The 15686-nt window shown below is 38.6% G+C and overlaps 1 protein-coding gene across 2 annotated transcripts in view; it reads right to left on the reverse strand.

Moving 5' to 3' along the window:
* Nucleotides 1-8604: 8604 nt before the first annotated feature.
* Nucleotides 8605-15686, reverse strand: part of il1rapl1b (interleukin 1 receptor accessory protein-like 1b) — an 84567-nt gene continuing 77485 nt past the window's right edge. The window contains exons 8-10 of one of the 2 annotated variants that reach the window (XM_073826050.1): nucleotides 15033-15203; nucleotides 14273-14317; nucleotides 8605-11660 (exon numbers count right to left, since the gene is read on the reverse strand). In XM_073826050.1, coding sequence (XP_073682151.1) covers nucleotides 10930-11660; nucleotides 14273-14317; nucleotides 15033-15203 — 947 coding nt within the window. In that variant the 3' untranslated portion in view covers nucleotides 8605-10929. The remainder of the gene's footprint in view (nucleotides 11661-14272; nucleotides 14318-15032; nucleotides 15204-15686) is intronic. The other variant, XM_073826051.1, reaches the window with a different exon arrangement.

The raw sequence follows: 15686 nt of genomic DNA on the forward strand, positions 1-15686 counted from the left end.
GTAGGTAAGTAGGCATATTCGAACGCACTTTAAGTAGACGTTCGTCCGAATCTCGCGAGAATTAATGCACTCGCCTACTAATTCTCGCCTACTCTTTTATTGTCAGAGTTATGTCAGTTTTGTCTTTGGTTTTTCCCATTTGTCTTCCCCCCGTTGATCTGTCATTTGGTTTAGCCCTTCGTCATTGTGATTCCCTGCACCTGTCCTTGTAATTATTAGTCATCTGTGTCACCTGTGTTTGATCATTAGTCTGTCTTTAAGAGTCTGTGTTTGAGTTCAGTTCTTTGTCGGTCCTTTTGTGAATTTGATGTGTGTGAATGTTCCTGCCTTGTTCCAGCCTTGTTCCATTCGGAGATTTATATTAAATATATTGAACTTTGTAAATATTGTCTATCGTTTCGTCTACTCCTGCACGCACCCCTGACATTTATGAATACTGAACATTCAAACATACTTTTTTGCTCGCCTACTGCTTTTTGCCTACTATATAGTATGGAAGTATGCGGTTTCGAACGCAGCCAGTGACTCTCCAGGACTGATGTTGGCCACCCCTGTTTCAGTACAATTAAAATCACAACTACACAAGCAGGGTAAATAATTACAAGAATAGCATATATATATATTAACAAATCTCAAGATTAAAAAGGTTTTGTTCATGTGTTAATTATTATTTAACAAAGATTTATGCATAGTTCCAGTAATTACATTTTAAAACAACAAATAATCCATTTTATCCTCTTATTTGGTTTATCCCACATCCCATGATGCACCACAGCACATATATAACAGTTCATTTTAGAAGATGCACTGGTTTTTCAAGTGGTTTCAGAAAGCTGTCAGATTGGCTTCTCAAATTGTAGAGATGGGCGGATGAGGCCTTATGAAGCTTTGAGGCTATTCCCCTGATTGTACCAAAAAATATTTAAAGTTTTAAAGCCTCAAACGTAGACCCTACCAGTGACATCTCAGCCGCAATTATAGCAGTCACTTTCATATTTCGTTATCAAATAATTCCTTATAATGAATGAAGCCGCGCCAAATATTCGAATCAGTCTCCTCGCTTTAAGTGTTTCATTGTGACGTTTGAAGCCTCAAACGTCATCGGTCATGTGATCACGGAGCCAACAAGCCTCAATGCACACTTAAAACAGAGTAAAACAGGCTTCGGAGCTTCAGTGTCAAATGTCCCATCTAGTGTCAGGTTTTACAGTTACGTTAAGGTTGAAATGGGGAAAAAGCCATGACTTGTTCAACATAAAAAGGTAGTAAAGAGTACATATATGCAATATAAAAACAAATTTGTTCAAAAGTCACATAACACAGTCTCAAAAATTTAAATAATTTGTGTAGTTTTAAGGTCTGTAAGAGGACAAACTTAGATTTTTTTCCAATGAACAATGAACAAATGTCATTTCCACCACATCTCAATATACAGCTGTTATTTAAAAATAGAATAGCTTATGCCACTCAAGAATTGTCTAAGATAATTTTTGTAACTAGTTTCACCAGTTTTTCCACAATGTACAATAATTATACAGTTGTCAGTGAGAAAAATTAACTGCCCTAAGGTCCAAATGATGAACTGTACACCTGTCACACTCTGAAATTAAATACTGGTTTGTGTGAGACCTTATTAGATAATAAATAACTTTAATTTTTATATTAAGTGGAGTATGTGTAACGGAAAGACGTGAGATGGGGCAATCCATTTGCAAGCACAGACGTGGTCAAAACAGGCAGAGGGTCAGGCTACAGTAAACAGGAGCAACGGGGGCAAAACACAAAAATAATCCTAAAGCAGGCGAGGGTCGGTAACAGAGGCGAACATAATCCAACAGGGCAAGGCAAAAGAGTAATCCAAACGGGCAGGCAGGGGATCGAGAAACCAGACAGGGCAAAAGGAACAAGAAAGACAAGACTAGGTAAACACAGAAACGCTTAGTATGGCTGCTAGGCAAACACAATACTCCGTCGTGAGTGGCTGTGGTGACCGGGTATTTATACGATTGCTGATTGGATGTGGGTGAAAGTGCAAAGCGAGCAAAGGCACATGGGAAATGAAGACCGGGTGATGTGAGAAAGTCATTGAAGTGAGCTGGTGACCTCCGGTGGTGAACAAACGGAAGGACAAGGGCAGGCTTCGTAACAGCTGTCACACACATAGACGGATACAGAGACGGAGGTAAGTGTATATAAAAATGAGGTAAGTTTATTAAAACAGCAGGTAAGTTTCAGGCAATTGCAATGTTGATTTGAAAGATGGATAGTCTTATCTGAACAGTCCTTGGGTAAAGGTAATGTGATAAGCCGGCACAGAGGAGTGAAACAGAGTCCAAACAGGATCCAGAGGAGCAGCATAACAAGGGGTGTGATCCGTAGACCAGATGGTGAGTGACTGAATGCAGAGCGTATATATAGGGTGTGGTAAGTGAAGTCAGGTGCTAGTAATTAGTACTCAGGTGATCCTGAACGAGTGGGAGGTTCTTCTGAGGGTGTGACTCTAGTGTGTGGTTGAAGTGACATCCTGACAACAGCATGATCTCATAAATTGTGGATACATTTTTAATGTGTGATGAGAACTTTTAAAATATTTTTTTAAATGTGTGTGGTGGTGGAAATGACAGGGTGTTGTGGAAATTACAAGGAATTAATGTAAATGTAGGGAAGCTTCGTTCCAATGCTGGAACATGACTGTTTCTAGGTTGAAACATTTGCGGTCATGCAAATCTACTCTCGCAATCCATATCAATTGTACTTTGTAACCATAAATGTCATTTCCACCACATGATGTCATTTCCACCACAGAGGGCAGTGTGATGGAAATGACTTTGGTCGAAATGACATTTCTGTAGTTTTTTTTTTGTGAAAAAATGGAAGATAGCTTCACTGATTGGCTTTGAATTAATACTTAATTCATAATTTCATGTATGTAAAATAGTCCGATTTAACTTTTTAATAACATCCTTTAAAGTGCAGCATGTGGTGGAAATTACATAGAATAAATATATTAACTGATCAAGCAATATTTACTTTGATTTTTCTTCATTTGTTGTGGATGAAAATTTAAATTCCCTCCATTTCCAACATGAGCTCTGATGTCACTGACCATTTCCATAGAAACCACCTAAAGAATCTTTCACACAAACTTTTTAAAGATACATTAAAGTGTTGTGGTGGAAATGACAACAATAATGTGCCACAGGGAGAAAAAGTGATTTTGACACCTATAAGGAGGTTGAAAAGTATGAAAAAAAAAAAAAATAGAAACATAATAGAAAGGTAATAAAAAAAAGTGTTTAGGGTGGTTTTATTGTTAGATTGACAAAGGAAGAGGAATTTGTCTAAAATTATGTATTTTTAAAAATATGACCAAAGAACATAAAAGTGCCCACAGTCTAAGAATCACCCATATACTGTGTGTATATAGATAGATAGATAGATAGATAGATAGATAGATAGATAGATAGATAGATAGATAGATAGATAGATAGATAGATAGATAGATAGATAGATAGATAGATAGATAGATAGATAGATAGATAGATATGGTATTTTGGTTAATACAATACTACAGCAATGTTCATAATTTGGCTATTTTTATATTACAGGGCAACATATGCTAATTTGAGATGCTTTTTCCAAAACAGGTAAATGTAAAAGTTTGAGTAAACGGTTTATGGTTTAGTTGATTAATGATGTTATTGCAATTATAAAGCCAATGTTGTTCTTTTGTGATTCAGATGCTGAAATTCATCTTCTTTTCACTACTTAAGCCTTTCCTAAGATTTATCTTACCTCAATAAGAACTTTCCCCTAACTTACAAGATGCGTATCTCTTATTCTTACAAGATTCACTCAACTCTTTCTGGGTCGATTAAATAATTCTCTCAGAATTATTTTTTAGTCCTATTGAGTTTATAAAGGATCTTCCCTGCCTCTTAAACTCCACACTCTCGTATCAGCCTGCCAATTTTAAAGTCTTGTGATATCATGAGCTCTGGGAATCCCCTCAGAAGTGATTTGTATATGGCCTTCCATTTCATTGTCTTTCTTCTTCTCATTCTTCTCTTGTACTGCCTTCCGTGTTTTGTCTGCAACATTGTCACGGTGCGTACGGGAACAGGCAACATGACGTAGAGTACATAAAAAGTCTTTAATAAATCCTCAGGTAGAGTGACAAACAAACAGGAATCGCAAGAGAACAAACAGCACAACGAAGCAACACAGGTGTAACGCTTGTAGCCGGACAAAGAAACAGGGAAATCAAACAAACTTTTTAAAGGGAAGATAATTGCAACAACAGGTGGAGGGGATCACACAAACAAACAGGAAGACCAAATATGGGCATGGAAGAAACCAAACAGACAGTCCAACGGGGGGAAACACTGGGAAAAACCAAGACAAACAGTCCAAGGGCGTGACAAACACAACAATTGCTGTTATTGTCTCCCTTTTTTCTTCTTTAGCAAAGCTCTTACTAATTTCACTCTCTATTCTATAAACATTTTCTTTACAAATGAAGCATAAATCAACTGAACTGGTCCATTCGTGTTCAGAACATTGTGATTAAAATCAAAGACATACGAGGTAATTATCGTCCTAGAAAGCATAATGTAGTTCAGTTGTTCAGTGCCGGTCTCGTTTCAGCAAAACTTCCTGCTCCCCCCAATAATATGCCAACTGAAAGCACACAGCACTGAAGCCCTGGTGCCAAAGCATGGAGGGGCCCATGATCAGCTGTGGAGGGAGGGAAATGAAATCTGTTATGGCAAGAGAAAGATGTTGTGGGAAAAATAAAACTTAAGCAATATTGGTTTACTTTAACTCTTTCCCCACAGTTGACAGAAATGTCAATCATTTAAGAGACAACACTTCCCCGCCATTGATGGAATTTTCCAGCTTTCAACATTCAAGTGTTGATAAAAAGATTGCATGAAGCAAGGTTTTTTGTTTGTTTGTTTGTTTGTTTGTTTGTTTGTTTGTTTGTTTGTTTGTTTGTTTGTTTGTTTGTTTAAAAGCAAAGGTTATGTTCTTTGATTTGACATATTGCATGTTCAGATTTATACAAGAAAATATTCTCAGTGCCATTCAAATTTTTGGAAAATTATCAAAAATGCTGGCAGTGGCTGGCAACTTTTATTTTTTTTTATTTTTGCTGGCAAGGAAATTTGATTCCAATTTTAAGTTACAAAGTGCATAAACATTATGTGATTGTCCCTAAATTCTTATATATAACTTAAAGGGCAATAATAATAACTTCTTAATAACTTCTCATTTCTTATTTTTGCATCCTCGTTTCCTTTCCTTGCTTCCTTTCCTCACGTCTTAGCTCCTCCCCCTTAGGATACAAGGGAAGGATTTAAGGAAAGGAAATGAGGACGGTGGAATCAAAAGATGAACATTGGAATATTCTTGACCACTCAAGCATCACTTCAAATCGTCATCAGCTGCGCTAAAGGGATCTGCCCATGTATTGTTAAAGTTTGTTATTTAAGGCATTCATAATAAATATTAACAAAGCAAGATGCCCTGTTGAAATATATGACATTATTTACACTGCAAATGTAAAATGTAAATTATTACGACAGATGTGAATTTATATTTGCGTCCATTTTAGTCGGCAGCCTCCTCACTCCTCAATCCTTGCCTCCTCGCAATAAGAGAATTGAGATACAAGAAGGCTGAGCTCAATCAGTTTCCGGGTCATTGGATAAAGGACGGAGGAGCGAGGAAACGAGGAGGGATATTGAGAAGCACCCCATATCCTCAGCTCTGTGTGTTGTGCCATGTCTGCCATGTTTTCACTTGACTAACTAGGGCCTAGGTCAGAAAGCAAACAGACTGGCTAAGCCGACCATCTGCTAGCCGCCTCACGTCACAGAAATCAGTTAATTCTCAGCACATAGAGACCCTTTCACCTAGATATCACACTATTGAGGCTGTGTCTGTTCCCTGAACTAGAAAATACAAAAAACGTCCAAATCAATATAATAGTAACAATTTAATTGATGTTCAACCAATAAAAAATGGATATAATACAGAGAAACAAATGATAAAGCTTGGTTTATTGAATATCAGGTCCCTTTATACAAAATCATTTTTTGTAAATGATATGATCACTCATCATAAGCTAGATGTGCTCTGTTTGACAGAAACCTGGCTAAAACCAGACGATTACATTATTTTAAATGAGTCCACCCCCCAAGATTACTGTTTCTACCAACCAGCTCTGGAATCTCTGCTTCTCCTAAGCAAGTAGTTACATATTGTTTATGTTACTTTGTGTTTTGTCGCTGCTGGCTAGCTCTGGAATCTCTGCTTCTCTTAACAGCGGTTAACTATTGTTTATGTTATTTTGTGTTTTGTCGCTGCCGGCCAGCTCTGAATCTACGCCTATTCTACGGCGGTTTATTATTGTTTGTGCTATTTTGTGTTTTGAGGCGAGAAATAAAAGCTTCACTATTCAAACTCTGCATCTGAGTCCTCTATCACCCTCACCCTGACAACATTATAGTCCCCCTGCATTCTCAAAACTCAAAAAGACAATTTGATAAAACCTAGAATATCAAAAATCAACTGTGGGCGGCAGATCATTTTCTTATTTAGCACCTAAACTCTGGAACAATCTACCTAACACTGTTCAGGAGGCAGACACACTCTGTGAGTTTAAATCCGTTAAAGGATTGTTAGGCTGCATTAATTAGGTCAACCGGAATCAGGAACACTTCCCATAACACCTGATGTGCTCGTTGCATCGTAAGAAGAATGGTATCTACACTAATATTAGTCTGTTTTGTTCTTATTCCGAGGTCACCGTAGACACAAGTTCCAGTCTATACCCAGCCCAGATGGTGGATCAACACTTAAGAGATGACCTCTACTGTACAGCCCTGAATGTCAGCGAAGACCACATCAACTAGATGAGCCTCGGAGACGGATCATCAGAAAAGAACTACTCACCTAGACGGCCGTTGGCGCAAGACTGCGGGAACCAGATGAGTCCTTTGCAAATCTGACTTTGCTGCAACATGGAACTTTTGCACTATTGACAAATGTTTGTAAGAGTTTATTTATTTATTTTTTGTAAAGTTTATTTTCTATTCCTGTAAATAAAGGAAAGTAATTACATTATGTAAAGTTTCACGGATTACTTGACGAATATAACAAAAACAGTAAGATACAGAGTTTATCTTGTTCAATGAATATTTATAGAATGTAGGGTTGTATTATATCGTTGGGTAATTATACTGTAGGCTATATAAATTGCGGGCAAACTACGTTTGAATGCACAATCACATTTTACTTTCACTTTCAACATTTGCGATGCTGTGTGTAACGTTATACTATAGCGGCAGTACTTACCACACATTTTACAAGTTCAGATACTTGTCAGTGGTGCTCAGGATCTGTAAATCAATTGCCAGCGCCCTCAGTCATCTCTCCTTACTCTATTTATGTGGTAAGTGAAATTGTCTGTACTGTAATGTAACAGGCTACTGCTAGCAAGCAGATAACCAGGTCCCTTTAGTGGCTTGTGTTATTTTATTAGAATGTGTTATTTATTTTCCATTCCTTTCTAAATACAGACACCAACCCCCTAAACCCACAGGCACCTGTAGGAGAAGTAATAAACAAATACTGTTGAGAGGTAATGTTTAAATGTGTATGTTGTTTCGTCAAAGAGCATAACGTTAGTGAACTTTATCAAATACTTTCTGGGTGTCGCATCCATTGTTACAAAGTGGCTGTGAAAAACAAGTACATATTTGTTTCAAACTACCATTCTAAGACATTCTGGTTTGTTAATATTTCTTCTGCTGTAGTCTCTCCTTGTTCTGGGTCCGAGTCCGGTTCGTACATGTTTGTCTGAATACCGGTCCTCTCACTCTTGCTCATGTCACTTCTCCTCTATGTTTATTGCCTTATGCAAAACAGAGACGTCTAGGCCACGCCCCTTTCTGGAGTTGGGTGGGGACGTAGCAGCTCATTTTCATGTAAGGAAACACACCCCTGAAACAGCACTTTTTAGACCCACCCCAAAAATGACATTTTTCAACACGTTATTATAAACAATCTGTATTGTATTTGGATCTGAAACTTCACAGGCACATTCCGGAGAGCCATAAGATTTAAATCTTGTAAAAAGAGGCATAAAAGGTGCCCTTTAACAATGTAGGGTTAAGAAGGGCTGCATTCATTTTGTATTTTTAATATAATGATTGTTTATTAACATTTGTGCACAATATTGATACGTATCTTTGCTTAGGGTTTCGCAATAATTTTTTTGTAAAAAAAAGATAATCTATTCTAGTTTATTATTGCGCCTTTGTGGCAGCGTAAGACGAACCATTTGTTGCAACCTAGAAATACATTCTGCATGCATACCTGCTGGATTTCATTTCTTACACAAAAGATTTAATGTTCAAAAAGCAGAATGTTGCATGTAACGCATACAGTATCCACACCAACCTACAAAACAGAAAGCCGAACAATTCAACTGACATAAATCTCTGAACATCTCATTATTCTGCTTTTCCACGACATCACGCTAACTCTGGTTTACTTTTTAAATAACTTGATTCAAAGAAACTGGATGGCATGAAATATTATTAAATGTGTATTTTATTAATGATAGTTTCTCTTCAATTAACATTGCAGATACAGAATAAAAAAAGAGAATATTTCAAAAACAGGAGACAAACAGAACCTTAATCTTTAGTGTAAGATTGGTGAAAGTGCCAGAGACAAATTCTGTGCTATATATTATTATTATTGTTGTTGTTGTTATTCTTATTTTGTTCAGTAGTATCAGAAATGCTCATGAAACAATTTGCCACTCTCTTGGAAAATGCCAACATTTTGTTTTTCATGAATGTGACTAGATTGTCTTCATTTTATTACCGTTTCAATTGATTTTTACACAATAGAATATAAAATACAAGAAAAAAAAAACTTGTAAAAATATGATCATTAAAATAATAATGTGTAAATAACCAGATTGGTGTCCTCAGCACCGACTGATTATTCTAAACCGAGTTGACATTTACAAACTGGGAATCTGGGGTCTGTTTAGGATGAAATGCTTTATGAGAAGGCTGGAACGACCCTGTTGTTTTTCTCACCACCTTTGAGAGTTACAGATTTTTGCATTTAATCTGTTCCTAATATTAAAAAAAGACTCTTTTGGCACTGCTGATCAAATAAACACAGCGAACAGGACGTGGGGTCTGGCGATGACGTTATGCTGTTCTGTATGGATTGGTACAACATTGGTTTCCCCCCTCATAAGCCATTTCAACGACACTAGTTCCTGGTTCAGTTTCCCCGAATATCCACCAGCGTATCTGAGAAGGCAATATATATGTACCCATCGCTAATTGCCAGCTTTGGTTTCACTTCATTCACATGCTAACAGAGTTGTAAAGCCTTCATTAGACTGACAGTGAGACTAATAAAAACACGGCATCTAACGCTAAACTGAACGTCTTGGCTGTGCGTGATGGGGCAGCTTCATGAATAAACACCTGGACTGTCCAGCATATGAGGGCTGAATAACTGACCCTCCTGTAAATACAGCGGACATTCACTTGACCCTCTGCTTTTCTTTTGTTAAGCGATGAGAGTAGAGGTGTATGTAAGCTGCCCCTAGTGACTGACACAGGACTGGCCCTTAGTATAAAATGAGGTAAAAACTGGCCCAGGTCTGCTCCTTCCCCTCTACGATCACTACAGTAGAACGAGAAACACGGATGAGCTGGAGAGCAGTGATGTCATGGCAGTACCTCAGAAACTGTGAGAGAATGTACCGCTCTTAACCTGTGGATGGTGTCTGTGGTCGAGCAGCAGGAGGCACTACAGTGGAGGTTAACAGGCTTTAATGTGCAGTGAAGAGAACAAATCGTAATTATTTAGAGACATGTAATTGTATCGTAAGCACTTTGTCTGTTGTGAAATGTCTTTGCAAATACATATACTGATAATTATATTATAAACTGAATACATATCTAGTCATTATGCACACTCAGAAATGAGTGCCAGTATTGTGGGGAAAATAAAAACAGTTTTTCCCTCGCTCATCCATGATTTGACAAGAACATTAAAAATAATTTAGTTTTTTTTTTCTCTCTGAAATGGATGAGTTACAATGTCCCTCCAGTGCTTCCATTAATGAAATGAATGAAATGTGACCTACTGTGTGTCTATCCAAGCAAATCCTTTTGTTATAAAAATATATTTTTTTCTTTTAAAATAATAATACATTTTTTCTTTAGTTCTCCCTATCAAGCTGAACAGCAAAGCTGTTTTTTCTTTCTTTTCTAACAGCAAGTCTCACTAGCTTAGAGAGAGAAACGGAGAGCAGCAGAGACACTAGAGCGGCGCAGCGACATCTAGTTTTTCTTCTTGAACGTCGTCTGCTCGGTCGTTCATTCAGGAAGAAGAGCTTTCAGGCCTCAGGAGCATTTGCATAATGGTGTTTTTCTTCAAAGTAGATACATCTCATCGACCGACCACAAAAAAAATCTCAAAAGAAAAACATCACAACGCCACAAATTTTATAATGACTTGAAAAACAATATTGTACTTGAAAACGGCAAGTCAAGAGAAAAACACAACAGGTCAGCCTTTACTCTGTCTCACATGTCTCTGCTCAGTCATTTTATAAGGGGAAAGGGCAAATCAGACATTTGAAAAACAAAAAAAATCAAACAAATAATCACAACTGAAAAATGCTACAAAGAAACCGCAAACATATGTACAAGACCCTGTATTCCTTGAGAGAGTATGAACGAGCTGTCTGTGAGAGAATGAACCGCCCCTCGTCCCTTCGGTTTCCAACCCCTGCCTGTGAATCGTGGTGCAAAGTCAACAGCAGCAGTTTCTGAGGGTCTTAATAAGTGCCATTCAGAGAAACATCCCTTCCCGACGCCGTCACCAGATCACGCTGGAAATGCTGGTCTCCCGCGGCAGCAGCGGCAGCATGGCGTTGTTGACGTGCTGCTCCTCCAGGGCCTGCTGCTGCTCGCGGACCGGCTTCCCCTGCACCCGCTGGCCGTTCAGCAGATTCATGGGGATGTTGCAGTAGGTGTGCTGGTTGCCCAGCGAGGACAGCGGCGGTAGGGTCCCGGAGGCGGGAATGTCATACTCGTAGCTCCTGTAGTAGTGCTTCTGCCGCAGCTGCGTGTGGTACGTGTTGTGGAACGTGGAGCGCAGCTCGGGATGCGCCGTGGCCATGGCGGTGGAAGTGGCCGCCGCCATGGAAATGGCAGAGACAGTCTGCAGCTCTCCGAACGGGCCCTGCTCGCTGACATCCAGCACCTGCTCGTGCGACAGCTTTGGCTCGGGACGCTTAAAGGGCATTTCGTACTGCAGTTGCTTCCAGAACTTGGAGTTGAGCTTGCTGCTCTTGGGTCCCGGCCACTTGATGACCGTCAGCAGTTTGATGGTGTGTTTGAGAGCCTCCACTTCCTGGTAGTTCATAATTCCCCGCAGCTCTGCACATTCGATGAGGATGACTTTGATCTCGCCGGTGACCAGCATGTTGCGCAGCCGCGTCTCCAGCTCGAAGATGCTCCAGCCACGTCTCACCACGTAGTTGGGCGTCATGACGATGATGAGACGCTTGCTCTGGTCGACGCAGCGAGCCACATCCTCGATGTAGGCTGAGAGAGAGACAGACAGAACATCAATTGCTTCCACGTCTTTAAATCTGGAAAAATTATCAACACCATTCTTGTTTTTATTTAACCTGTTTTGCTTTGTAAAGGACAGCATGCAAATAAAACACAGAAGAAAACACATATCTAATGTGTGCTAAGATGTAATTTTTTATTTTATTTATTTTTTAACTTTCTACTTTAAAATGTAACAATTATTGAATATTATTGTTACTTGCTTTTGTACTCTCTGCAATTATTTGTGCGAAAATGTATTTAAAATCAATTTTGTTCAGTGTAAATACTGCTATAGCACTGTGTGTGGAGTAAACCTATCAAAGAACTTCACTAAAGGCTGGAATACACTACACGACTTTGTATGATGGGTTTGATGGTAACAGACTCCAATTTTTTAGCTTCAGTAGAGATTGTATCTCAGTTACACGCACACGTGACGCTGCTGAGCTATGTGGTCACGAAAACTGTTTGCACATGTTTTTAAGCATTACGTTTAAAAACAAGTGATTTTAAACCAGTGAAATGTGGGTGCACTGTCTGACACTGTGTCTACACCGGACGCGACAAAATACAATAGAACCTATTGTCTACACTGACATGGCAAATCTCAACGGTCGCTTTGTCGCGTCCAATGTAGACAGACTTTAGCTGTTTTCAGTGGTCGAAAACCACCCAGTTTAAGCTATAGTGATCTTTAAGCTACAGCAATCTATCATGCCACATTAAAGAGCCCCAAAACGGTATTTACTGCTTAGATTTTCTAATGAGAATCTGAAATCTGAAACTTTGTTTCATATCAAAGGTAACAAAGCACAGAACTTAGCCTATTGTGATTTAATGGATGGGAGGCATAGACCAAAAGATCGATTGGGATTTAAGAATCAATATTGATTAAAGGATTAGTTCACTTTCAAAACAACAATTTACAGATAATGTACGCACCCCCTTGTCATCCAAGATGTTCATGTCTTTCTTTCTTCAGTCATAAAGATTTTTTTTTTTTTTTTTTAAGAAAACATTTCAGGATTTCTCCCCATATGATTTTGAAGCTGGGGAAGAAAACGAGATGGGAGTTTTTTGACTGTATTGACCCAGATCACACAGACTATGCATGCGCATCGCAGAGACAAGACAAGATGAGTATTTGAGGTTAAAAAGTATTTAAATTGTCAATTTGTTTTGAAAATAATCGTTCGCTTCGCTAGATAAGACCCTTCTTTCTTGGCTGGGATCGTTTAGAGCCCTTTGAAGCTGCATTTAAACTGCATTTTGGAAGTTCAAACTCGCGGGCACCATAGAAGTCCACTATATGGAGAGAAATCCTGAAATGTTTTCCTCAAAAAACATAATTTCTTTTTTGACTGAAGAAAGAAAGACATGAACATCTTGGATGACAAGGGGGTGAGTACATTATCAATATTAAATTAACTGTAACACAAAAATAAAAGCAATTAAATGTGTTATGATTAAAATATGAAAATAAAAATGATCGGTAATATATATATATATATATATATATATATATATATATATATATATATCAAAATGACGAACAATGTTAAAGTCTAACGCACCCTCTGACACACATACAAAACATTAAATATATTAACGCATTAAATTAGGTTACTGACACTTCATGTATGCAAACAATTAAAAAACACAATATAGCATTGCATTTGAAAATGAGGGAAAAAAAGTACTGAAAAACAAAAAACAGATTTTTGGCCATATCACCCACCCCAATTTTAGACTACGAATCCATGCAGTTGCAGATTTTCAAACCGATTTTAAAGTCTGGAAGCATATGATCCTCAGTCGTTTAGTGTCTGATGCCCAGTTTTGCCTCTGTGATATTACAAAGTCGGTAAGTGTATGATGACTAACGTCTTAAAATCTCTTTATACTTTAAAAGCCATGTAGTGCATTCCAGCCTTATGATGTGAAATAACAACAGCAGAATGACTCAATGAAAACACTGAAAACACAGAACGAGGGAACTGGACAGACATTGAACACAAATCCTGCTCTGAACAAGAACTCCTACATTTTCTATATTAAACTACTAATACAGGATTTCTAAGAAAACTAAATGCATTTAGACCTGCGCTACTCTGGTCTAAACCTGACAAATGGGGCTGCAACTGATTTTCATTCATTTGTTGTAACTGTGGCTTCAGTCTGGTAAAAGAGATAGTTATCTGTGTGTTTGTGTTAGATGACTACACCAGTACAGCGACATTACAAATCGTATTACAGAAATGTTTGTTTAATGCAGTAATCATGCTCTGAGTTCTATCATATATATTCCCTGTTTCTCTCACTCTAGCTCCACTTCACAACAAAAAGGAAGAACATAACACTGTCCAAATCCCACCCATCCAAAATCACTCGCTCTCTAACAGCAGAAACTCCAAAAGCCTCTCTTAGACTCATCCAAGTCGATCTCATTTTCTACATTCACAACATATGATGGTGTTCGTCTCAACCTGAATCCCGGTTCAACTCAGCACCACGTCCCAATTTTCCCCAAAGGCGAAGTCTGCAAAAAGGCGTGAGTCAGATTGGTTGACACAAGTGGAAAAAAGACCATGGAAGAATACCTCTAAGGAGTCTTGTGTCATCCTGGAAATGATCATTGCTGAAACCTAGACATAAATATTTCAACATTGAAAGTCTGATCAGCCGAATCAGCAGAAAGTCAATCAGAGAAATAAACCAGCGAGGACTTCCACAAGAGAAACTGGCATAACTGTGTCTTTTTGCCTTAGGATTTTCAGTTACGATCACCAGTTTATCCAGTTTAATATGGGACTTGTAGCTGCACGGCTAACAGAGCTAACAGTGTAACATAGACTTACACCTTCCTTTCAGTTTAGTTGTTCACATCAGTGAACACGGCTTGAGCTGCTCAGTGAAGAGCCAATAATTCCTAAACACAAACACAAATTGATGCTCTTTTAGCCCTGATTGTGAGCACCTCGTCCCATATTAACATCTAACAGTCCCCGGACAACAGACGTGAATGTAGACACACACACGCAAATATTCCAGTGAAAAGGGCAAGACAAATGTACGCGTCGAGTCGAACCACCAAACAAAAACATACAAGTGAACGAGAGAAGAACAAAAACAAGCAAATCATGTACAGAAAGCTCCACTCAAAGTACTGTTTTAATTATTACTTTTAATTAAGAAAAAAGAATTACAGACCAAACAAAAATGCTTATCTAACAAAAGGTACTTAAAAATGAAAAACGATGCTAAAAATAAACATGAAACATTCAATAGGATGAAGATGCAGCACTACACACACACACACACACACACACACACACACACTTACGAACGAATGCAACTTACTTCCAGTTGGGATCAAGTCCCTGTCAGGAATGAAGAGTTTATACCCATAATGTTTTTCCAGAACGTCTGGCAGAATCTCCAAAGCAAATCGTTCCTCCTCTCTGGTTTCCTGACTCCACTGGTCTGGATCCACTTTAGTGTAGGACACATACGCATCGTAGTCTTTATTTTCTTTAAACACACACAAAATGGAGAATCACAGTCAAACTGGTTTCCATCGTGAGGGCAGCATGCATAACCGGTAACTGCAGCAGCATTTATGATCCTGAGCAGTAACTACAGTATTCCCTTCACATTGGGAACAGGCCCTAAGATGTGATTGTACATGTGTTTTTGTCTATTTGGACAAAAATCACCTCTCAGTGACAGAAAGACAGTCTGGCGGATCATGAGTTTGAGTGTTATATGAGGAATGCGCTACACTGATGTCGGCTCAGAAGATCTATATAGCTGTCTGTCAGGCCGTGGAAAATTAGCTTCTGTCTACCTGGAGAGGCACGATAAGACAATATCTAATAATGAATTAAAGTCAAAGGTGTTGTACTGTGCTTTTGCCTCTCTATTTCTCATCTTCCTTCTCCATCAGCTTCAGAAGCACCGCTTACTATGAGCAGGCTTCACCGGCCCAAAAGCAGAAGTAATGACTCACTGGAG

The sequence above is a fragment of the Garra rufa genome, chromosome 20 (assembly GCF_049309525.1).
Source record: "Garra rufa chromosome 20, GarRuf1.0, whole genome shotgun sequence".
Classification (NCBI taxonomy): Eukaryota; Metazoa; Chordata; class Actinopteri; order Cypriniformes; family Cyprinidae; genus Garra; species Garra rufa.